Source organism: Octopus sinensis, linkage group LG5 (assembly GCF_006345805.1).
Source record: "Octopus sinensis linkage group LG5, ASM634580v1, whole genome shotgun sequence".
NCBI classification, from domain to species: domain Eukaryota; kingdom Metazoa; phylum Mollusca; class Cephalopoda; order Octopoda; family Octopodidae; genus Octopus; species Octopus sinensis.
This window is the reverse complement of record NC_043001.1, coordinates 27371079-27389324: the sequence shown is the minus strand read 5'-3', so window position 1 is coordinate 27389324 and position 18246 is coordinate 27371079. Positions and strand designations below refer to the sequence as shown.

At 35.4% G+C, this 18246-nt stretch overlaps 2 protein-coding genes across 4 annotated transcripts in view; one reads left to right on the top strand and one right to left on the bottom strand.

Annotated features, from left to right (window-relative positions):
• LOC115211748 (DNA polymerase delta subunit 3) overlaps positions 1-2318 on the top strand; it is a 34674-nt gene extending 32356 nt beyond the window's left edge. For all 3 annotated transcript variants that reach the window (XM_036503270.1, XM_036503269.1, XM_029780402.2), the window contains 2 exons: positions 63-172; positions 2219-2318. In XM_036503270.1, the coding sequence (XP_036359163.1) occupies positions 63-172; positions 2219-2305 (197 nt within the window). In that variant the 3' untranslated portion in view covers positions 2306-2318. The remainder of the gene's footprint in view (positions 1-62; positions 173-2218) is intronic.
• Positions 2319-2453: 135 nt separating this feature from the next.
• Positions 2454-18246, bottom strand: part of LOC115211767 — a 163255-nt gene continuing 147462 nt past the window's right edge. The window contains exons 34-38 of the mRNA XM_036503266.1: positions 13145-13334; positions 10572-10687; positions 9199-9366; positions 7664-7834; positions 2454-2819 (exon numbers count right to left, since the gene is read on the bottom strand). Coding sequence (XP_036359159.1) covers positions 2692-2819; positions 7664-7834; positions 9199-9366; positions 10572-10687; positions 13145-13334 — 773 coding nt within the window. The 3' untranslated portion in view covers positions 2454-2691. The remainder of the gene's footprint in view (positions 2820-7663; positions 7835-9198; positions 9367-10571; positions 10688-13144; positions 13335-18246) is intronic.

Below are 18246 nucleotides of genomic sequence, written 5' to 3'. Positions count from 1 at the left end.
CTAAAGATTTTCAAATTACTATTAATTACTATTAATAAATTTAATTTAATTTATTGTTTCAGTGACAAAGAAAGTTATGGTCAGTGACTCAACTGATGTCTCTGATGAGGAAACAGAAAAAAACTCTAAACCTCCAACAACAGCTGCACCTCTTGTACTGTCAGCTGCTCAGGTGAGTGTTGTCTTAACTTTACAACTCATAAAGTTGGTTTGAATTCATGTTAATTCATCATTGGAGTACGTAAGGTGTTTTATTTCTTGAGTTCAGTATTGATTACTGTAATTTAAGTGCTGCTTCTAACAACAGTTATATCATAAATTTAATGTTACCATGGGTTTTCATTGCAAAATTTTAATGACTAGTGACATGGACCTTTGGAAATATGCTGTGCTTGAGAAGACTTGGCAAGCCAAGTGAGACCATAACCTCGTGGCCTATGCCAGGGGTGTAACCAGCCCACTTATGCGTACCTTTCTTTCATTGGACACTAAACTCTGCATGCGAACACCTGTTGAGGCAAGTGAAATCGAAATCAAATTCAATGAGTGGCATCTGTGCTAGTGGAGCACTAAGAGTACCATCCGAGCGTGATCGTTGCCAGAACAACAAACTGGCTTCTGTGTTGGTGGCACGTAAAAAGCACCATTCGAGCGTGACCATTACCTGTGTCGCCTTACTGGCACTTGTGCTGGTGGCTCGTGAAAAAAACATTCAAGCGAGGTCGTTGGCTGAACTGTTACAGTACAAGGATGTACACCAACACCAGTTGTCAAGTGATTGGTGGGGACAAACACACACACACACCTATGAATGGCTTCTTTCAGTTTCCATTTACCAAGACACTTGTGCAAGATGCCACACAGTGGGACTGAACCCAGAACCATGTGGTCGAGCAGCAAGCTTCTTACCTCACAGTCAAGCCTGCACCAACGATGCTTAAGTTACTTGTTGCCTTAAGCTTCTAAAGATGTGTGTAATATAAAAAAATCACTTACTTGAAAAACTGGTGAGTGTTGATGATAGGAACAGCATCCAGCTGCAAAACCCTGTCTCAAATAAGTCCCTGCCCAGTCCATACTAACATGGAAAAATGGACATTAAATGAACAAGCTGTATGTAGTAGTACTAGAGTTTCTCAAAACATCTATAAACAACTGCTCTTTGTAGCAAGGTTTTCATCAGTTTGCAGGTGAACTTCCATCGGTTTGAAGCAAGTTCAGATTCCCTACTAACTTTTGCTTAAATTCTATGTTAAAAAAAATGGTTTGAAATAATTCTTTTTATTGTATCAGTTCGACTCTAATAAAGCAGATTTTATCATAAAAGACATTGTAGCTGTTACCATGCCATCTTTATAAGGCAAACTTAAGATGATGTTACCTAATGCATCTCTACTTAAAAAAGCAGGGTTTTATTTTTTGTTTTATGACGAATGACCAAGACCTTTGGTGTTATGCTGTGCTTGAGAAGAAGAGCCATCAAGCCAAGTAAAATTGCAGTTGTGGCAGATACTGGTGTCATGCAAATGGCACGTAAAAGCACCCATTACACTCTCAGAGTGGCTGGCATTAGGAAGGGCATCCAGCCATAGAAACCTTGCCAAATCAGACTGGAGTCTGGTTCTGCCTTCCAGCTTAACAGCCCTGGTCAAATCGTCTAACCCATGTCAGCATGGACAGTGGACGATAAATGATGATGATGATGATGATGAGGGAAAGCTTTCTTTCTTGACTGAAAGATAAAAAATGACACAAGACCTCCACGACTAGCAGAAAGGAGGAGTGTATCTTCAAACCAAGCCATTTCAATCCAGAGTGGTACAGTAATCTCAGCAAACCAGTATGATCTCGAGTTCAAATTCACGGCCTCCACATCAGACCGTGGTCGGTGGAGAGAACATGCTGAGATCTTTGTCCTGCAGTGGACTGGTCACAGGCAATCCAATCCAATCTAAAGGCACTTAACATGTCAGTCGATTGTGTTAAACTGGGCGATGAGTTAAGTCTACTACCTAGGTGAGATTTGAACTCAGAATGCAAAGAGTCAGAACAAATATCACAAGGCGTCCATTCTTACAGTTCCACCAAACCACCATTTTGCATTGGTATCTTTTTTTATCATTCTGAAAGGATAAAAGTCAAAATTGACCTCAAGTTGTTTTTGTGTTGTTTTTACCTCCATATGTATACTGTTATTTATTCTTCTTCTTATTTTTAGCTCAAGAAACCTGTCTCGAAAACAAGTGTTCCTGATAAAGGACAGAAGAAGCAGTCATCCTTGATGTCATTTTTCAACAAAAAATAAATACATTGTTCAGTATTTTACCTTTAATATTTTCCTTAATATCTTTACTGGCCTTATCACTAATTCAGCAGTTTTATTGTATAAAACAGTTCATAAATTAAGAAAACATGTACAGCTGAAATGGAGATATCAAAGAATACTGTGAACATTATTTTTGACTGAATTTTATTAAATTTTTCTTTTTACAAAATATCAGTTTTCTCTTTTGATTATTTTTCATGACATTTCTAAGAACATTTTCCAGTTATGGCTTGGTGAAATCAATGGAGCTATTGTTTTATTCTCTTTGTTCATTTTCGATTTTATGAGGAGGTTACTTTGTTTACAAGACATTGCAGTGTAGTTAGTAGCTGAATAGTTACAATTGTTAGCATTTATTTGTGTTCTCAAGAATATTTTTTCATTATGAACTCAATCCAAGGTTGGAGTTCTTGGACTTTGGAATAAACTCCAGGATTTCTCGGCTGGCCACAACCATTTCCCCAAGAGGTCACTCCAGTAAGTGTATAGACTCCTGTGAAAAGAATTAGGAATTAAAAATATATTAAAATGAAGAGAATAGATCACATAAATATTGGTTTCAAATTTTGACACAAGGCCAGCAGTTTATTGATCCTGGAAAGATGAAAGGCTGAGTCAACCTCAGTAAAATTTGAACTCAGAATGCAAAGCTGGACAAAATGCCACTAAGCATTTTGCCCCTCATGCTAACAATTCTGCTAGCTCACTGCCCTAGATTACATCAATATTACTATCTCATACAGATCTGTTACAAATCAGTTTTGATATCTGAATCTAATAAATTCTATAATAAAAGGTTTTAAAGATAGGTCTGCCTAAGCTATGGTATAAAAGTTTCTATCATGTTTACATATTTGACAAACATTGATCTAGGTAGGTTGGTACATATTTTTTCTTATCAGTTTATTTGTATGTTTATATATATATTATACATGCACATACCTATACGTATATATGTGTACACATTTGTAAATATTTACGATTATATGTTTAATAATCAAATATTCTTAGCTTCTCTGTTAAAAGAAGAGCCTGTGGATAAACCAAAGAGAAAAATGGAGTTGAATAATTGATTAGTTTTATGTTACATTAAAGCCACTATCAGGATTTGCTTATTGTCTCCAGGTTGTTGAGAACCCAATGATTTAATAATTTTTAGCTTCACAGTCTATTTCTAGCACAAAATCAAATTTGCATCTCATCCAAGCTAATCCTCTTTCTAATCATTTTCACAATTACTTCTGTACCTTTCATATCCTGATCCAACATTTTGATGCTTCTATGGTTTCTTCCTACTTGTGCATCTCCTTTCCTCTTGTAGCAGTTTTATGTTGATGCTGCTATGCTAACCATTCCGTATGTCATTACCTTGTATAACTTGATTGATTACCTCATACTCTACTTCATCAGATAGTTTATGCACCTTCACAACTATACTTGGTAAACCAACTGCTTTCTCTGCCTTCATATCTTTAATTGCTTTATCTACCATTCTACGGTCAACATGAATAGTTGGTTTCTTTGTCAGTTCTACTTTATAAGAACTCCCTCTTTCTCATGCATTCTGCACATAGTAAGATTTAAATGCCTCTTTCTTTTGAGCATTAGTAAGAGTGAGTGAGTCTTTCATTTTTTCCCTCACTTCTCAATAATATCTTGATTTTTCTCCTGTACTCTGGCAAGCAATCTGGAACATCTCTTGCCTTTCATCCTAATGTCACAAACCTCTTGTTTTCTGCCTCTATTATACGTAACTGATATCTAGCTTCTCTTTAAAGCTAATTGATATTTTTCTCTCCTGCCCACTTTTCTACTCTTAAATTTTATTGCTCTATCTTCAGTGCTATTCCATAACTAGGTCACCTTACATCTAATTGGGACCTTTCACCAGCCACAGACTTGGTCTTTAGTTTCCAACAGGTTGTCTCATTAGAAACTCCTACTTTTCTTCAATGCTATAAATCTCTCTCTCTCTCTCTCTCTCTCCCTTATTTCTGTCAGAAGCACCAACCAGAACTTCACTAAACATAAGACCAGTCGATAGTTATTTCAGCTTCCACGTTGTCCTCCCCCAAATTGTATTTTGCCTCAGTGTCCATCTTGCTTTTACTCTTTAGTCACTAATTACTAATTTATGTTGGACGATACATTATTTATCTGGGAAGTCTACTTTTATAGCCATCTTCCTGTCTTGGTTATTGGTGAGAATACAATATGGCTTTGTGTTTGCTTGATTGGTAGGTTACCAGGTGGCTGGTTTCCTGAAGTTTGCATTGCAAATGGTTAGGTCATTTGCACTAAAGAACTCCTGGGGCTTTGATCTAATCATAATCAAAGCCATTTTGGTTTTGTCTAAAATGTCCTTTAAAATTGCCAGCCATGATATTTATTTCCATATGTGTATATATATGTGTCGTGGAGGCGCAATGGCCCAGTGGTTAGGGCAGCGGACTCACGGTCATAGGATCGCGGTTTCGATTCCCAGACCAGGCGTTGTGAGTGTTTATTGAGCGAAAACACCTAAAGCTCCACGCGGCTCCGGCAGGGGATGGTGGTGATCCCTGCTGTACTCTTTCACCACAACTTTCTCTCACTCTTACTTCCTGTTTCTGTTGTACCTGTATTTCAAAGGGCCGGCCTTGTCACTCTCTGTGTCACGCTGAATATCCCCGAGAACTACGTTAAGGGTACACGTGTCTGTGGAGTGCTCAGCCACTTACACGTTAATTTCACGAGCAGGCTGTTCCGTTGATTCGGATCAACCGGAACCCTCGTCGTCGTAACCGACGGAGTGCTTCCATCATATATATGTGTGTGCATTCCGTGTGTGCGTGTGCATGTGTGTGTGTAATCTGTGTATGTTTACTAATATGTCTGCATCAACCTCTTTGGTACTTTCTCATCTCTAATATCTCAATCACTCCTCCCTCTCTCACACACAGCCCCCTTATCATTCATCTCTGTACCATACATGCCAGTATCACTTCACCACCCGTCCCTATTTCTATGGCCCCTAATTTCCAGATTGAAATATTTCATGGAGCCACCCTCTAGCCTACCCTTTTTAACCTACTCATACACAACCTTCCTACACTTCAAAATATACATACAACATCATACTCAAGTGGCATCACACAACCATTTTCTCACCATTCACCGAAGTTACACTACTCCAACCCCACATAAACCATCTAAAAACTTGGCTCCAGAGCAACAATTCTTCAACCCTCCATCTTTTCAGAAACACCATAGAACATCAAGCACAACCAACCATTACATTGAACACACACATGACAAAAGTTATTGGAGTCACATGCAGCATTCACATCACGCATAAATACAGTAAAGAAGCAAAATAATGCACAAACATAATGCTCTTTCAGGTACTACATTTGGCTTACAGAAAGAAATATGTTTCTTTATTAGCCACACAGGGCTGAACACAGAGGGGACAAATTACAAAGTAGAGCTTTTCTTTTGGGGGAGAAAAAAAAAAGATAATAAGTTGGGGTAGGTTTTTGATCAAAAGGGATTGTAAAAAAGAAAGAAAAAATTATCAATAGGGACCATTTATCACAGAAATGTCATGATGTAAAGTGTAAAGGGGGAAGCAGATAAGGTTTATCTGTGGAAAGGAAAGCCTATAGAAAAGACCACGGTAACCTTGGTCAATAATGTCACATGTTAATACATTTATTTGCAAGTAAGTAACTCTGTTTTAAATTTTTCCGGGTTCATAGGATTATGCTCAAAGTGGCTTCGTCATTCATACATGCCATCCTTGCTACATTCACCCATCTTTTTTTGAAACATTCGCTAGACAAAACTTTCCTCTCTACTCTCACTTTCCTTTTCAAGAAGAATAAATTAAAAACGTCATTGATTGTGCAAACTGTCTCAGGGCTCCTTATCTCTCTGCAATGAACAACAGTGAACAAAAAATAGTACCCTATATAATTATCACATGCTGCACTAAGACACGTTTTTGAACCATCTACATAGTGAAACTCGTTTTTTGCTGCAGCAAACTTTAACCCTTATAGTTCGGGCAGCTATATGCGAAATCACTCTCAATCACATTCAGCAACTTGAAGATTACTGTAATAGTCTTATCAGTCGCCATGATAGATCGTTAGCCACTACACACATTTTTTTTCTCTCCTTGTTTTTTCTGTGTCCCTTTCTGTAGAAGAGCGTAAGCTCGAAACGTAAAAGACTTTTTCTACTCCTGGGCGTTATACTAATACATCTATTTGTTTTGTACACCACCTGTCTTTGTCTTTTGTTTTTTTCGTAAACTCTCCTTAAAAGTAGCATCTCTTCCTTTCAATTCAAAGAAGCATAACTTTGGCAGTTTCAGGTATATAGCAACTGTTCCAAAATTTGGTACAAAGCCAGCACTTCTAGGGGTGAGGGACAATCGATTACAGCGACTTCACCATTCAACTTTTTCAGGTATATAATATAAATAAATAAATATACTTGCAATGATGGAGAAATTAATTTTTTTTTTCACAGGGGAGGTAACTGTGATCCTTCCTAACTTAAGCAAGAAGGTTTGACCGAACGAGTAAGTGTAAAGCGCACGCATATTACTCCCTGTATACTGTACTTATTCTTGTGTAAGTTTTCTTTTTTAGATTTAAGTTATACTACTTTCAATCTAGTTACATCATTATATTTAACATATTCAGTCAATTAGAACAATTTTAAAAAATGGAGAAAGGAAAAAAAAATCAGTAAAAAAAAAAATTGATTGTACACTTCCTCAGTTATGCATCATACCAAGGGCAACTGGCGTTTCTCCACAAAAGGTTTTGAAACCCCAAACACAGCATTACCGCAGGTGATTATGAGGCTGAGGTACTGGAACAGCCAGATACTTTCCTGCGTATTCCCTGATATGTCTGTGAGGTGAAATGCTAATCAAGTCAAAATACCTGTTTCTGTGGTTACAATGACAGGAAAATAAAGTAGATAATCGTGTACCATGTCCATTGTATCATTTTGTCTTCACACATATTTCTCACTATGTGCTTAAAGAAGATCTCTTTCCATGGAAATGGATAAACAGTGGAGTTTTGACTCCACAGCATGAATGCAAGAATTACTTTTTGGGGACTTGGTAGGCAGTTTGCTCGAAAAGAAGACATTGAGCAGTGTTACAAGTGACATAAAATAGCTTGAAACGAAACACCATACATGTTGGAAGATGCCAATTTATAACCAGTGATCAAAACTCACATTACTTTATCTACTCGGAATACAGAAGTGAACATGCATGCATAGGCATATGTATGGTTAACAAAAATTTTTTAATGACCAAGCGTAACTTACCATCTTTATTACAGACCAGAGGACCACCGCTATCTCCTTGGCAGCTGTCAGGACCACCTTCGATGTAGCCTGCACATATCATACGTGGAGTAATACTGTTCTTGTACAGTGATTTACATAGAGATGCTTTAATTAATGGAACAGTAGCTGCCTTGAGAATTGATGGATATGCTGTCGATAAAAAATGTATACTTTGTAAAGACACAACGAAATAATCATAAAGTAAACATCATCATCATCATCGTTTAACGTCCACTTTCCATGCTAGCATGGGTTGGACGATTTTGACTGAGGGCTGGCAAACCAGATGGCTGCACCAGGCTCCAATCTTGATCTGGCAGAGTTTCTATAGCTGGATGCCCTTCCTAACGCCAACCACTCTGAGAGTGTAGTGGTTGCTTTTACGTGCCACCTGCACGTGGGCCAGTCAGGCGGTACTGGCAATGGGCACACACAAATCTTTTTACATGTGCCACCGGCACAGGTGCCAGTGGAGCGACGTTGGTAACGATCATGCTTGAATGGTGCCCTTTTACGTGCCAAGGGTACAGAAGCCAGTTGGCTGCTCTGGCAACAATCACGCTCGGATGGTGCTCTTGACACCCTACTAGCACAGGCATAAGTGCCAGTAAGGCGACACTGGTAACGATCACACTCGAATAGCTGCTCTGTCAATGATCACACTAGTATGGTGCTCTTTGCACCCCGCTAGCACGGATGCTAGTCATCGAATTGATTTTGATTTTGATTTCACTTGCCTCAACAGGTCTTTGCAAGCAGAGTTTAGTGACCAAAGAAGGAAAGGGTATGCATAAGTGGGCTGGTTACACTCTTGGCATAGGCCACGGGTTATGGTCTCATTTGGCTTGCCGGGTCTTTATAAATGATTTAATATATGCAGAAGGATGATATTTACAAAGTAATCGGTATAGCTGATTGATTCAGCCTCTGCGCATGACAAATATTTATTTTACTGATGCCAGAAGAGTGAAAAGCAAAGTTGATACTGATGGGATTTGAGCTCAGAACATAGTAAACTAAGAACCAAAAATCATTTAGCCTAGCACTCCCTTCTGTAACATTTTATTTGCAATTATGAAATTTTCAATAAACAACAACTAAATACATCTAGTAAATTGATGATGCCAGCAATAAACAAACTGGTGACATCGATAATAAACTGATCAGTAAAGGTTTTTCAAAGCCCATTATTAAGAAGCCATTAATCTTTTCTGTTTTTTCACCCCCCCCCCCCTTGTCTCTCTATTCCTGTCTCTTTCTCCCTCTCTCTTCTTCACTCTTCCTATTTGCATTTTTATATTTCTGTGTGTGCCAAAACAGGCTGAATGTCCAGTCAGTCTTGCCAAATTGGCAGCATTCAAACAGCTGCATGAAATCATCTGCTGCTGTTCAAGAAGTTTGTCTGTGGCCTATGAAACCTGCTGCTGTTTGGTTTTAGGCTATTCAATGTCAACCAAGAACCTGAAATAATAAGTCTGTAATGTTAAAATATATTATAATGATAATAACACTACCTTTTCCTGTGTTTCCCCATCCAGAAATATGACATCTTTCACCTTCAAAATATGTTGTGTTCTTGTCTGGCAAACAGGCTGGTTGTACATAATCATTGAAAACAATTCCATTTCCATTCCTATTTGGCTCTAATTTAATTAGAGCGATATCATAATCATATGAGTTATCTGAAACAGTAGGATGTGGTATTATATTAATATGGAAATCTGCTATTTCAAACAAATAATTTTACAATTTTACGTTGACAAAAATTTTACAGAATTTTCACATATTGAAATTATACTTGTCTAGCAAGAGACTTGGTTTGAAACTGTGTTGAAACTGAAGCAATTACATTGAGGGAGAGACATTTTAGGCATTTAATAACACACAAATTTTTACAAATAATTTATTTCAAAATATTTGTTATGTAACTACAGCACTATTTATTGCACAGCTGCACTGCAATTTTACAATCTAACGTAAAGACTAAGATAATTACAAATGGTAAAAATGCTGTGAATAATAGCAGGATATTTTATTCTCCATTTCTTCAAAGCCAAAAGGAAAAGGAAAAAAAATTCTTAAAGATTGTTTCATTGTTAAGAATTAAATGCATTAAACCACAAGATGAAAGAATAGGTATAAAAGAGGGTGATTCAATGACTAAGTTGTACAACTCACAGGTTTGGTCAGTGAGCCAGCAAGAGAACAGAAGTTTGCAATTGTTTTTCCTTTACCTGTTAGAAATAGCAGTCAAGTCTATTCAATGACACCATTTTGTCTTTCAAATAAATAAATAAAAAACAAAAAGAAACACACAGATGGCAGTGTAGTCCTAGATGGATAAAATGAGGATGTTATCATTGCTGGAATGTCCTTTGATCACAGATCTTTTCAAGCGAGGCTGGTTGAACAACAACAACAACGATCAGCTGAAAGTTCAGCTCATTAGTAGAAGTTTGTGAGGCAATTATTGATTACACTGTGCTCATCTGCTACTTACAGGTAAGTTGAGTGAAGTGCTGAAAGTTAAATGGACATAGCACAGAAGCACAGAAAAATATGAGAGAATACAAACTGCTGAGACTTCACACAGAAATACTTTTAGCATTATTTATGATTATGATTTATATCTGTGGCCCATGGGACTTTCTGAATGGCATGCCTAAAGAAAAATTACTTTGAATTTTCTAGGAGTGAGGCCTGCCTTGTTTCTTGAGGCCCACTATTCAAAAATGGTTGCCCATTCCTGATTTTTATAATCATTTCTGTGTAATTAACAATAATCAACTAAATATTTGACAGCCAAAACAAGTCAAATTATTTTGAACCTAGCTGAGTGTAATTAATCAACAAATGAATGAACATGCAACTGCAGAAAACTACTTACCATCATATTTAGGATGAGTTACTAGTTCAGCAACTTTGAAAGTTTGTTCATATTTATCCCAGACCTTATTGCTATGATCTCCTACTTTGGCGATTAGGCTTTCTTTCTTTTTGCCCCTGTTAAACAAATTTCAACTTGGAGCAATTATTAAACCAAAAGAAGCAAATAATCCAATTCATTACTGTGTTGTTCTTTAGAGTTTTTAATAAATATCCATTTTATTTTAATTGTTCAGAATGTAGAATGGTTGTTATAATATTTTACCTTCTATCTTTTTAATTGTTTCTGTCCCTGGACTGTGACCATGCTGGAGCAGCACCTTGAAGGGTTTTAAGTCTGGCACTTATTCTAGCAGACTCTTTTGCTGAACTGTTAAGTTATGAGGATGTAAATAAACCAACACCAGTTTTATCAAGTGATAATAGTAAGGACAAAAACAGACCATCCCCACACACATACAATTGACTTCCACATAGTCTCTGTCAACCAAATTCACTCACAAAGCATTAACTGGCCTAGAGCTATAGGAGAAGACATATGCTGAGGGTACCCAAGGAACTGAACCCATAACCATGTGGTTGCAAAGTGAGCTTCTTAACCTTACAGCTATGCCTGTAACTATAATATTTGTTTTATGTAAAAATATTTCTGTCTCTAACTTGAATATATTACTTGATCCAAACCTGCAATGCAGCAGTGTATGAGACCAATAACATCTTGCGGTTCCCATTTAGTGAGATCACTGAAGAATTTAAGGTCTCTTGAATAAGTGAAATCCTATAATACAGAAACTCCAGGGACCAAAATGTGTCAACTGGCATCAACTAACCTTCACATCTGATGCAAGAGTATGACACTTTTATACTTGTTTTACTCTGAAAGAAGATTTTATCCCATCTCCTCAGTATCTGCCCAAAAGCTATCACTAATTCTATGACCAAAGAAAGGCTGAAAGTGGTCACTCTGAGAAACCAAAGAAATTAATTAGATTTGTTGAACCTCTGACTGGCAACTGTATGTCATGTCACTGCTCTGGTTAGACATGATCATCATCCTTAAAGTGACAGAACCACTGATAATGTTGGAGTTTAAAGTGTCCCGGAGAAAGCATATTGAGGAAGTTATGAGAAGAAATGTGCAAAGCAACAAGAATTGGTGAAGTGCTATGACAGAGATTGGAAAATATTAAAAACTTAATGTGCACTTGCTAACTTTATCAGTTAAAGCCTTCAAAGGGGTAGCCCAGCATGGTTGCAGTCCAGTGACTGAAACAAGTAAACAAATATATACATAAATTTATATATATCAATCTTGCATATGATACTTAATGTGGATGTATTGTAAGAATGCCATAATACTGTGGTAGTCATCTTGAGAAAGCATCTTGTATACACTTTTAGTGGTAAAAAGCACAGAAATATCATCAGTGGACTAAAAAATGCCCAGCACTACCAGTGAAACTGACAGATCATAGGACTTTTGATCATTCAAATACTGATGAAAACTTTTACTAGTATCATAAATGATAATGAAATGTGGGTGAACAGCTACGATTGCAATAACAAAAAGCAAAATCACCTCAGATTTGCTCAAATGGAATTTGATAGTGATCACCTGTTTTTATTGGAAGGGTGATGTTCATCATGAATTTATTCCAAATGATCAATAAAGAGTTTTACTTGGATACCCTGAGGCATTTATGAAAGGCAGTGTGAAGAGAGAGGCCTCAGGCATGGGCAAATAAAATCTGGATGATGCATTACACTGCACCATCTTAGAAGTCACTCCTTACCTGTGACTTTGATAAAATGCAAAATGTCACATGACTTCCAGATATCCCACTTTCTAGATTTAGCCTTTGTGGACTTTTTATTCTGAAAGTCAAAATTCAATGTAAATTTCATATATATTAATGATTACAATACCCAATGTGTACATTTTCTTTTATGATAGAAGGGTGTGATTTGAAGGAATTTGGTGGTTATTTCTGGCAAATTAACTGACCACATAGATTAGAGATGGCTTTTCAAATTTGTTTTAACTGTTGTTGGTGCCAATAAAATGTACATTTAAATATTATAACTAATATAAACACTCTTTTATTTATGTATATAAATTCATGATTTTCTTAATGGAAAACAAATTTTCTTTAAAAATAATGCAATAAAAAAAATATCCACATGTCACTAGTGTTAAGACTCACAAAAAATACAAATGCAGTTTGATCATTTCAAGCAAGAATGAAAATGGTGTAATATTTTTCTTGCGGAAATTTCAAAAAATTTTACAAACGATTTTTTTCTTTTTAAATAATCTTTCAGTAAATTTTTTTCAGAGATGAAAAAAATAACACTTCATGATTTATAACAATGATGTTAAATACTATTTGTTATTGCTCATTTAACAAAAGAACAATAGAATGTCAATTATATCATCATTCATGCAATTGTGTTAATTAGATGATGTAGTAAGTTAAATTCAGTCTCTTGATTAGCAAAACATATGCAAAAAAACCATATCATGAATTATATTTTAAAAATAGAATTAATAGAAACCTTCTCTCTACAACTTACATTACACAATGTGCTGCTGTAATGACCCAAAATTCACCAATTACACTGGCCCCACAGTGATGGAGCCTACCCCAAAACCAACTTCTAAAGATCCTTGCTTGCCAGGGATAAGCTCCTTCTATAGCCCTCACACCACCAGTAATACGTTGTGATCTTTGTTTGATAGGTCTCCGGCCACATTTTAAGTTATCTAAAGGAAGAAGAATGAAAGAAATTCCAAGAAACTATCAAACTGTCAATATTGCTATTGTTTCTTATAATATTTTGTTTTCTAAATGGCCAGAAATATTTTAAGCATTTCCATACTTCCTTCTCTCAGTTTTTTTTTTTTATCGCAATTGGATTTTTCAAAGAAATTACTGCTTTATTAAATCTCCATATATATATATATATATAATTTAGTAAACATAGGATTTTAAAATGAGCTTCTCTGAGTCTCATGCTCCAATAGCAGAGTAATCAGATAAGCTTGTATAGCATGTCATGTATTTACCCTGCAATCATTCAGGCTCAAAAAGGAACAAGTGTATATATATATATTAGCATATTTAATATAATATATATATATATATATATATAAGCGAGAAAGAAGCAACAAGAATGGATTATAATCACTTATAATCACCCCACATTACTGTATTGTTAAATCAGTATAGTTTTTTTTGGTGCATCTAAGTTAGGTACCATATTCAAGTAAATTTTTTTAAATTAACTTGAATCTTTATTGCTCTTTATATATATATATATATATATATATATATATATATATGCATATGTATGTATATATATATATATATATATATATGCATATGTATGTATATATATATGTATATATAAACATCTATTTATCTCTATGTGTGTGTATATTGGTCAGTTATCTATAAGTCAGAATAAAAGCTCAGTCTATAAGAATTTTTGAGCAGTTATACTTTTATGTATTCAAGTAGTATATATATATCCTTGGTCATGGCATGTAACCGATCAGAAAGTTACCATTGGTTTCCTGTCTACAGCTGCAAAGGGCAATATAGATGACTCATCAGACATACTTTTTACTGATGGAGGTAAATACACAATCTTGGTCAGTTTGGTAGTGTAAAAAAAAATCCCTTTCTGAGAGGAAAAGTAGAGTTGCCTCCCTTTGTTAGATTCCAACTATAACCAAAGTTGGTCAACTGTGCTTTCATACATATTTTAGATTCTTTAGTCTGCAAATGGGGAAAACTACAACGAATTTTCTGTCATAAGGGCAGCAGCTAAAACTTCAACATTTTGAATTCAAGAAGGTACCTAACAAAGTTTTCATTGTATTTCCCTTGAGGTATGGCTTAGATTGCTCCAACAGCTTCCAGCTATTTTTATATGGCATTCCTCCTCTTTTAATTGCCATATATAGCTAACGTAATGTTTTGCTTCTTTGGGATCCTAAAAGAGGACCTGTGGCTATTTAGCCTGACCTTCAAAGGACCCTCCTTTATGCTAACATATTTCTCTGTGTGTCCTGTTGTTGCTGCTGCTACTGTTGGATACCACCTCTGCTTCATAGACCACAGCCTCAGTGTTGCATTGATCATTCATAGGGCATTCCCTGCAATCCTATATGAGCATCCTACTTCTGCATGGGGTAAGATGCTAACTAATACATTTTTTACATTAGGTGAACAACTAAACAAAATCCTAAAGTTATGTTTATTGTGTTGGTATACACACACATGCACACATTTGCATACTGTGGCACACTGCACACACATGAAAATAATCTGTATTGCAATCATGCAAAAAGTGAAACAGTAACATCCATGCCAAAATTAATTGTAAAATTGTAGATGATGAACAATGAAATCTGTTTCAAGTATTTGTTGCATAAACTCTTCCCCAACATTATAAAAGTAATTAGATAAGAAACCTCAAAAAAGTAGTTGTGGAGATATATAATATTTCTATATATTCTTAGATCAAATAATTTATCTAAAAAAGTATGGTGAAAATATATAATCCATATAACAGTGAATTTGCCCTGTGAAAATATTGAGTTGGATCTTTTATAGTATAGCAAAATAAAAGACTAATCATAGTTTTGTATTCATATATCCTTACTGGTATGGATTAGACATACATACGTTTTGCTAGAAGCTACTTATAATTTGGAGCCAGATATTCCAAGTCAAACAAAATAAGGTGATTGGCTGGAGGAAGACTATAGAGTTTATATTTAACCCTTTCGTTACTGTATTTATTTTGAGATGCTCTGTATTTCTTTTAATTATTTTAAATAAAACAAAGAATTTAGTAAAATAACTTAGTTATCATTAAGCTAGTGTTAGGAACCTAAATTGTGACTAAGGTTTGGTGGAAGATTTTAATTCAAAACTTAAGAAAACAAGACATTTGTACTCAGAGCCAGAGCCAGTTTCAGCCGGATTGGTAATGAAAGGGTTAAGAAGAATGCTTAGCATAAATATTTGAAGACTAATAAAACTTATCAGTAAATAATTAATGTTTATCAAAATAAACTGTAATCTTTCTTGATGGCAATTTTGAAAATGAAGATTTTGAATCAAACAATGGAAGGATGAATATAAACAATGAAGAGAGAAAAATAATCTTTTTAGAATTATAAAAAGTTCAGCTATGCATTAATGTTAATCAGTAACTACAAAAGAAACAAGACAAAGTATATATCATTAAAGTACAATTTGCTAGTGGGCATATATAAATTTTTCCCAAATAACCAATATATAAATTGATCAGAAAAGCAAAGAGTAAATACTGGTTGGATATGGCCCCTAATTATAAAATGGGGTTCCTTCAAAGGATCTCTAAGTAACGTTACTCAACAAGGTGAGTAGATCACAGATCAAGGGGTTTTTCTAGGTTGAACTGCTACATCTCTACATTGAGAGGTCACACCTTTGGTACCATGGACATGCGATTAGAATACCAAAGGAAAGAATCACAAGATGGATATTTGAAGCTGAGGTAATTAGCAGAAGACCTAGGGGTATATAACAATTGATAATGATTTCATACAAAACTGTTTAATGCAAGACATCAGTTTTTTTTCAAAATATAAAACCAGATAATGTATATACTGAATCCAACAAGATTTTAAAACAGCAAAATGGAAGTTTTTAAAAATAAGTACTTTGAAAAACAGATTGAAAAATTATCAGACTGTGATGTGATGAGATCCTGGTTAGTTTACTCAAAGAGCAAACTCTTTTCTAAATGCTAAATATCACTTACAACAGGTGAGTTTACTGATTGGATGAATATACTCAGAACTCTAGAAAATCATGAAGACAGCATGGAACATAACAACGATGTTGAGCTGGCTAACACGAAATAAAAACACTGTGGATCAGCAACTTGAGGAACAGTTGAGAATGAAGTACTAAAAAGAGTTGTAGCAGGTTTTTAAGTGAAAGAGGTTTAGCATTTAGAGGTCACAAGGAAAAGTGGGGCTCCCCAAACAATGGAGATTTCATGGGGGCTATTGAGCTTATTGTGGAGTTTGGCCCATTTTTACATGAACATTTAGAGAAATGTAAAAATGAAAAAGTAAACATTACTTATCTATCCAAATCTGTGTGTGAAGAATTGATAGAAATCATGGGAAAACATGTGAAAGATGAAATGGTGAATCAGATCAACAACCTAGACACCAAATACTACTCAATTATAGTTGGCTTCTCACCTGACGGGACAATGTTGACCAGCTGATAATTGTGGTTCGATATTGTTATAATGGAAAGCCCTGTAAAAGAGTTTTTGTATTTTTTCCAATAGAAAACCATTCATCCACGACCTTGTTCAACAAAATAACACAATTTCTAGGGGAGCATAAGCTTTCACTAGAAAATATCTATGGTCAGTCATATGATAATGCTTCCAACATGAAGGGCTCAGAGAATGGGCTGCAAGCACTTCTTAAAAACATTAACAGGTATGCAGATTGTGTACCATGTAGAAGCCATTCACTCAACCTTGTTTGGCAAAAGGCAGTGTCTACTGTACCTGAAGTTGTTGACTATTTTGGCATCTTGCAGCATCTGTATGTTTTCTTTTCTGAATCTCCTCGAAGATGGGGGATTTTGGACACTCAGGGCAATCTAGCCTTTTCTCAAAAGAGCTTAAGTGTAACTAGATGGTGTGCACACTATGAAGCAGTCCAAAATGGATATAGCGATATTTTACAAACTCTCAAACATGTTTGAAAACTCAGAAGAGAAGCCTGAATGTAAGTGAGATGCAAAGTTGGTAAAATTGGAATATGCTGTTTTAACGGTCTTTTAGGAAGAAGTAATGGAGCATTTTAACAAAACAAGTAAGAAACTCCAAATCCTTGGTTCTGATGTATTTGAAGGTTACCTTCTGCTAACATCTTTGCTTTCATTTGCTAAAGAACTACAAGAAAATTTAGCCGACAGACTTGCACACTATGAATCAGTAGCAAAAGGTTTATGTGAATATATCACCTCAAATTATTCTGATGTTCCCAAATGCATTGTTACAAAGAAATTTGCAGATGGAACAAGTGAAAGGACTTTTTTTGAAAGGGGCTGAAAAATTTGAGATAGCTTTAAATCAAGTCTATGACTGCTTGATAATCCAGTTAAGCAAGAGGATGGATCCATATGTGCAGATTGTGAAAAGGTTCAAGTTTCTCTCAGAATTGATGAAGAATTCAGAATTTGATGAGAACAGTATCAAACTTATAATATCACATTACAAAGACGATATTGACCACAAATTAATAAATGATTGTTATCAGTTAAGAAATCCCAGAACACAGAAGAAAACACACCATCTAAAATGCAATGCACAGAAGTTCTTCAGCTTATTTATGAGCAGCAATTAATTGAAGCGTCCCCTAATATTACCACTGTGCATAAGCTGTACTTGACAATGTCCATCACAAGCTGTGAAGCAGAAAGGAGTTCCTCAAAGCTTTCCTTTGTTAAGAATAAATTTCAGTCTACCATGACTAAAGAGCACTTAAATTTCTTAAGTATATTGTCTCTAGAAAATGACATTGCAAGGAAGCTGTCATATGACAAAACTGTTGCTACAAAAAACAGAAAAAGAATATTTTGTAATTT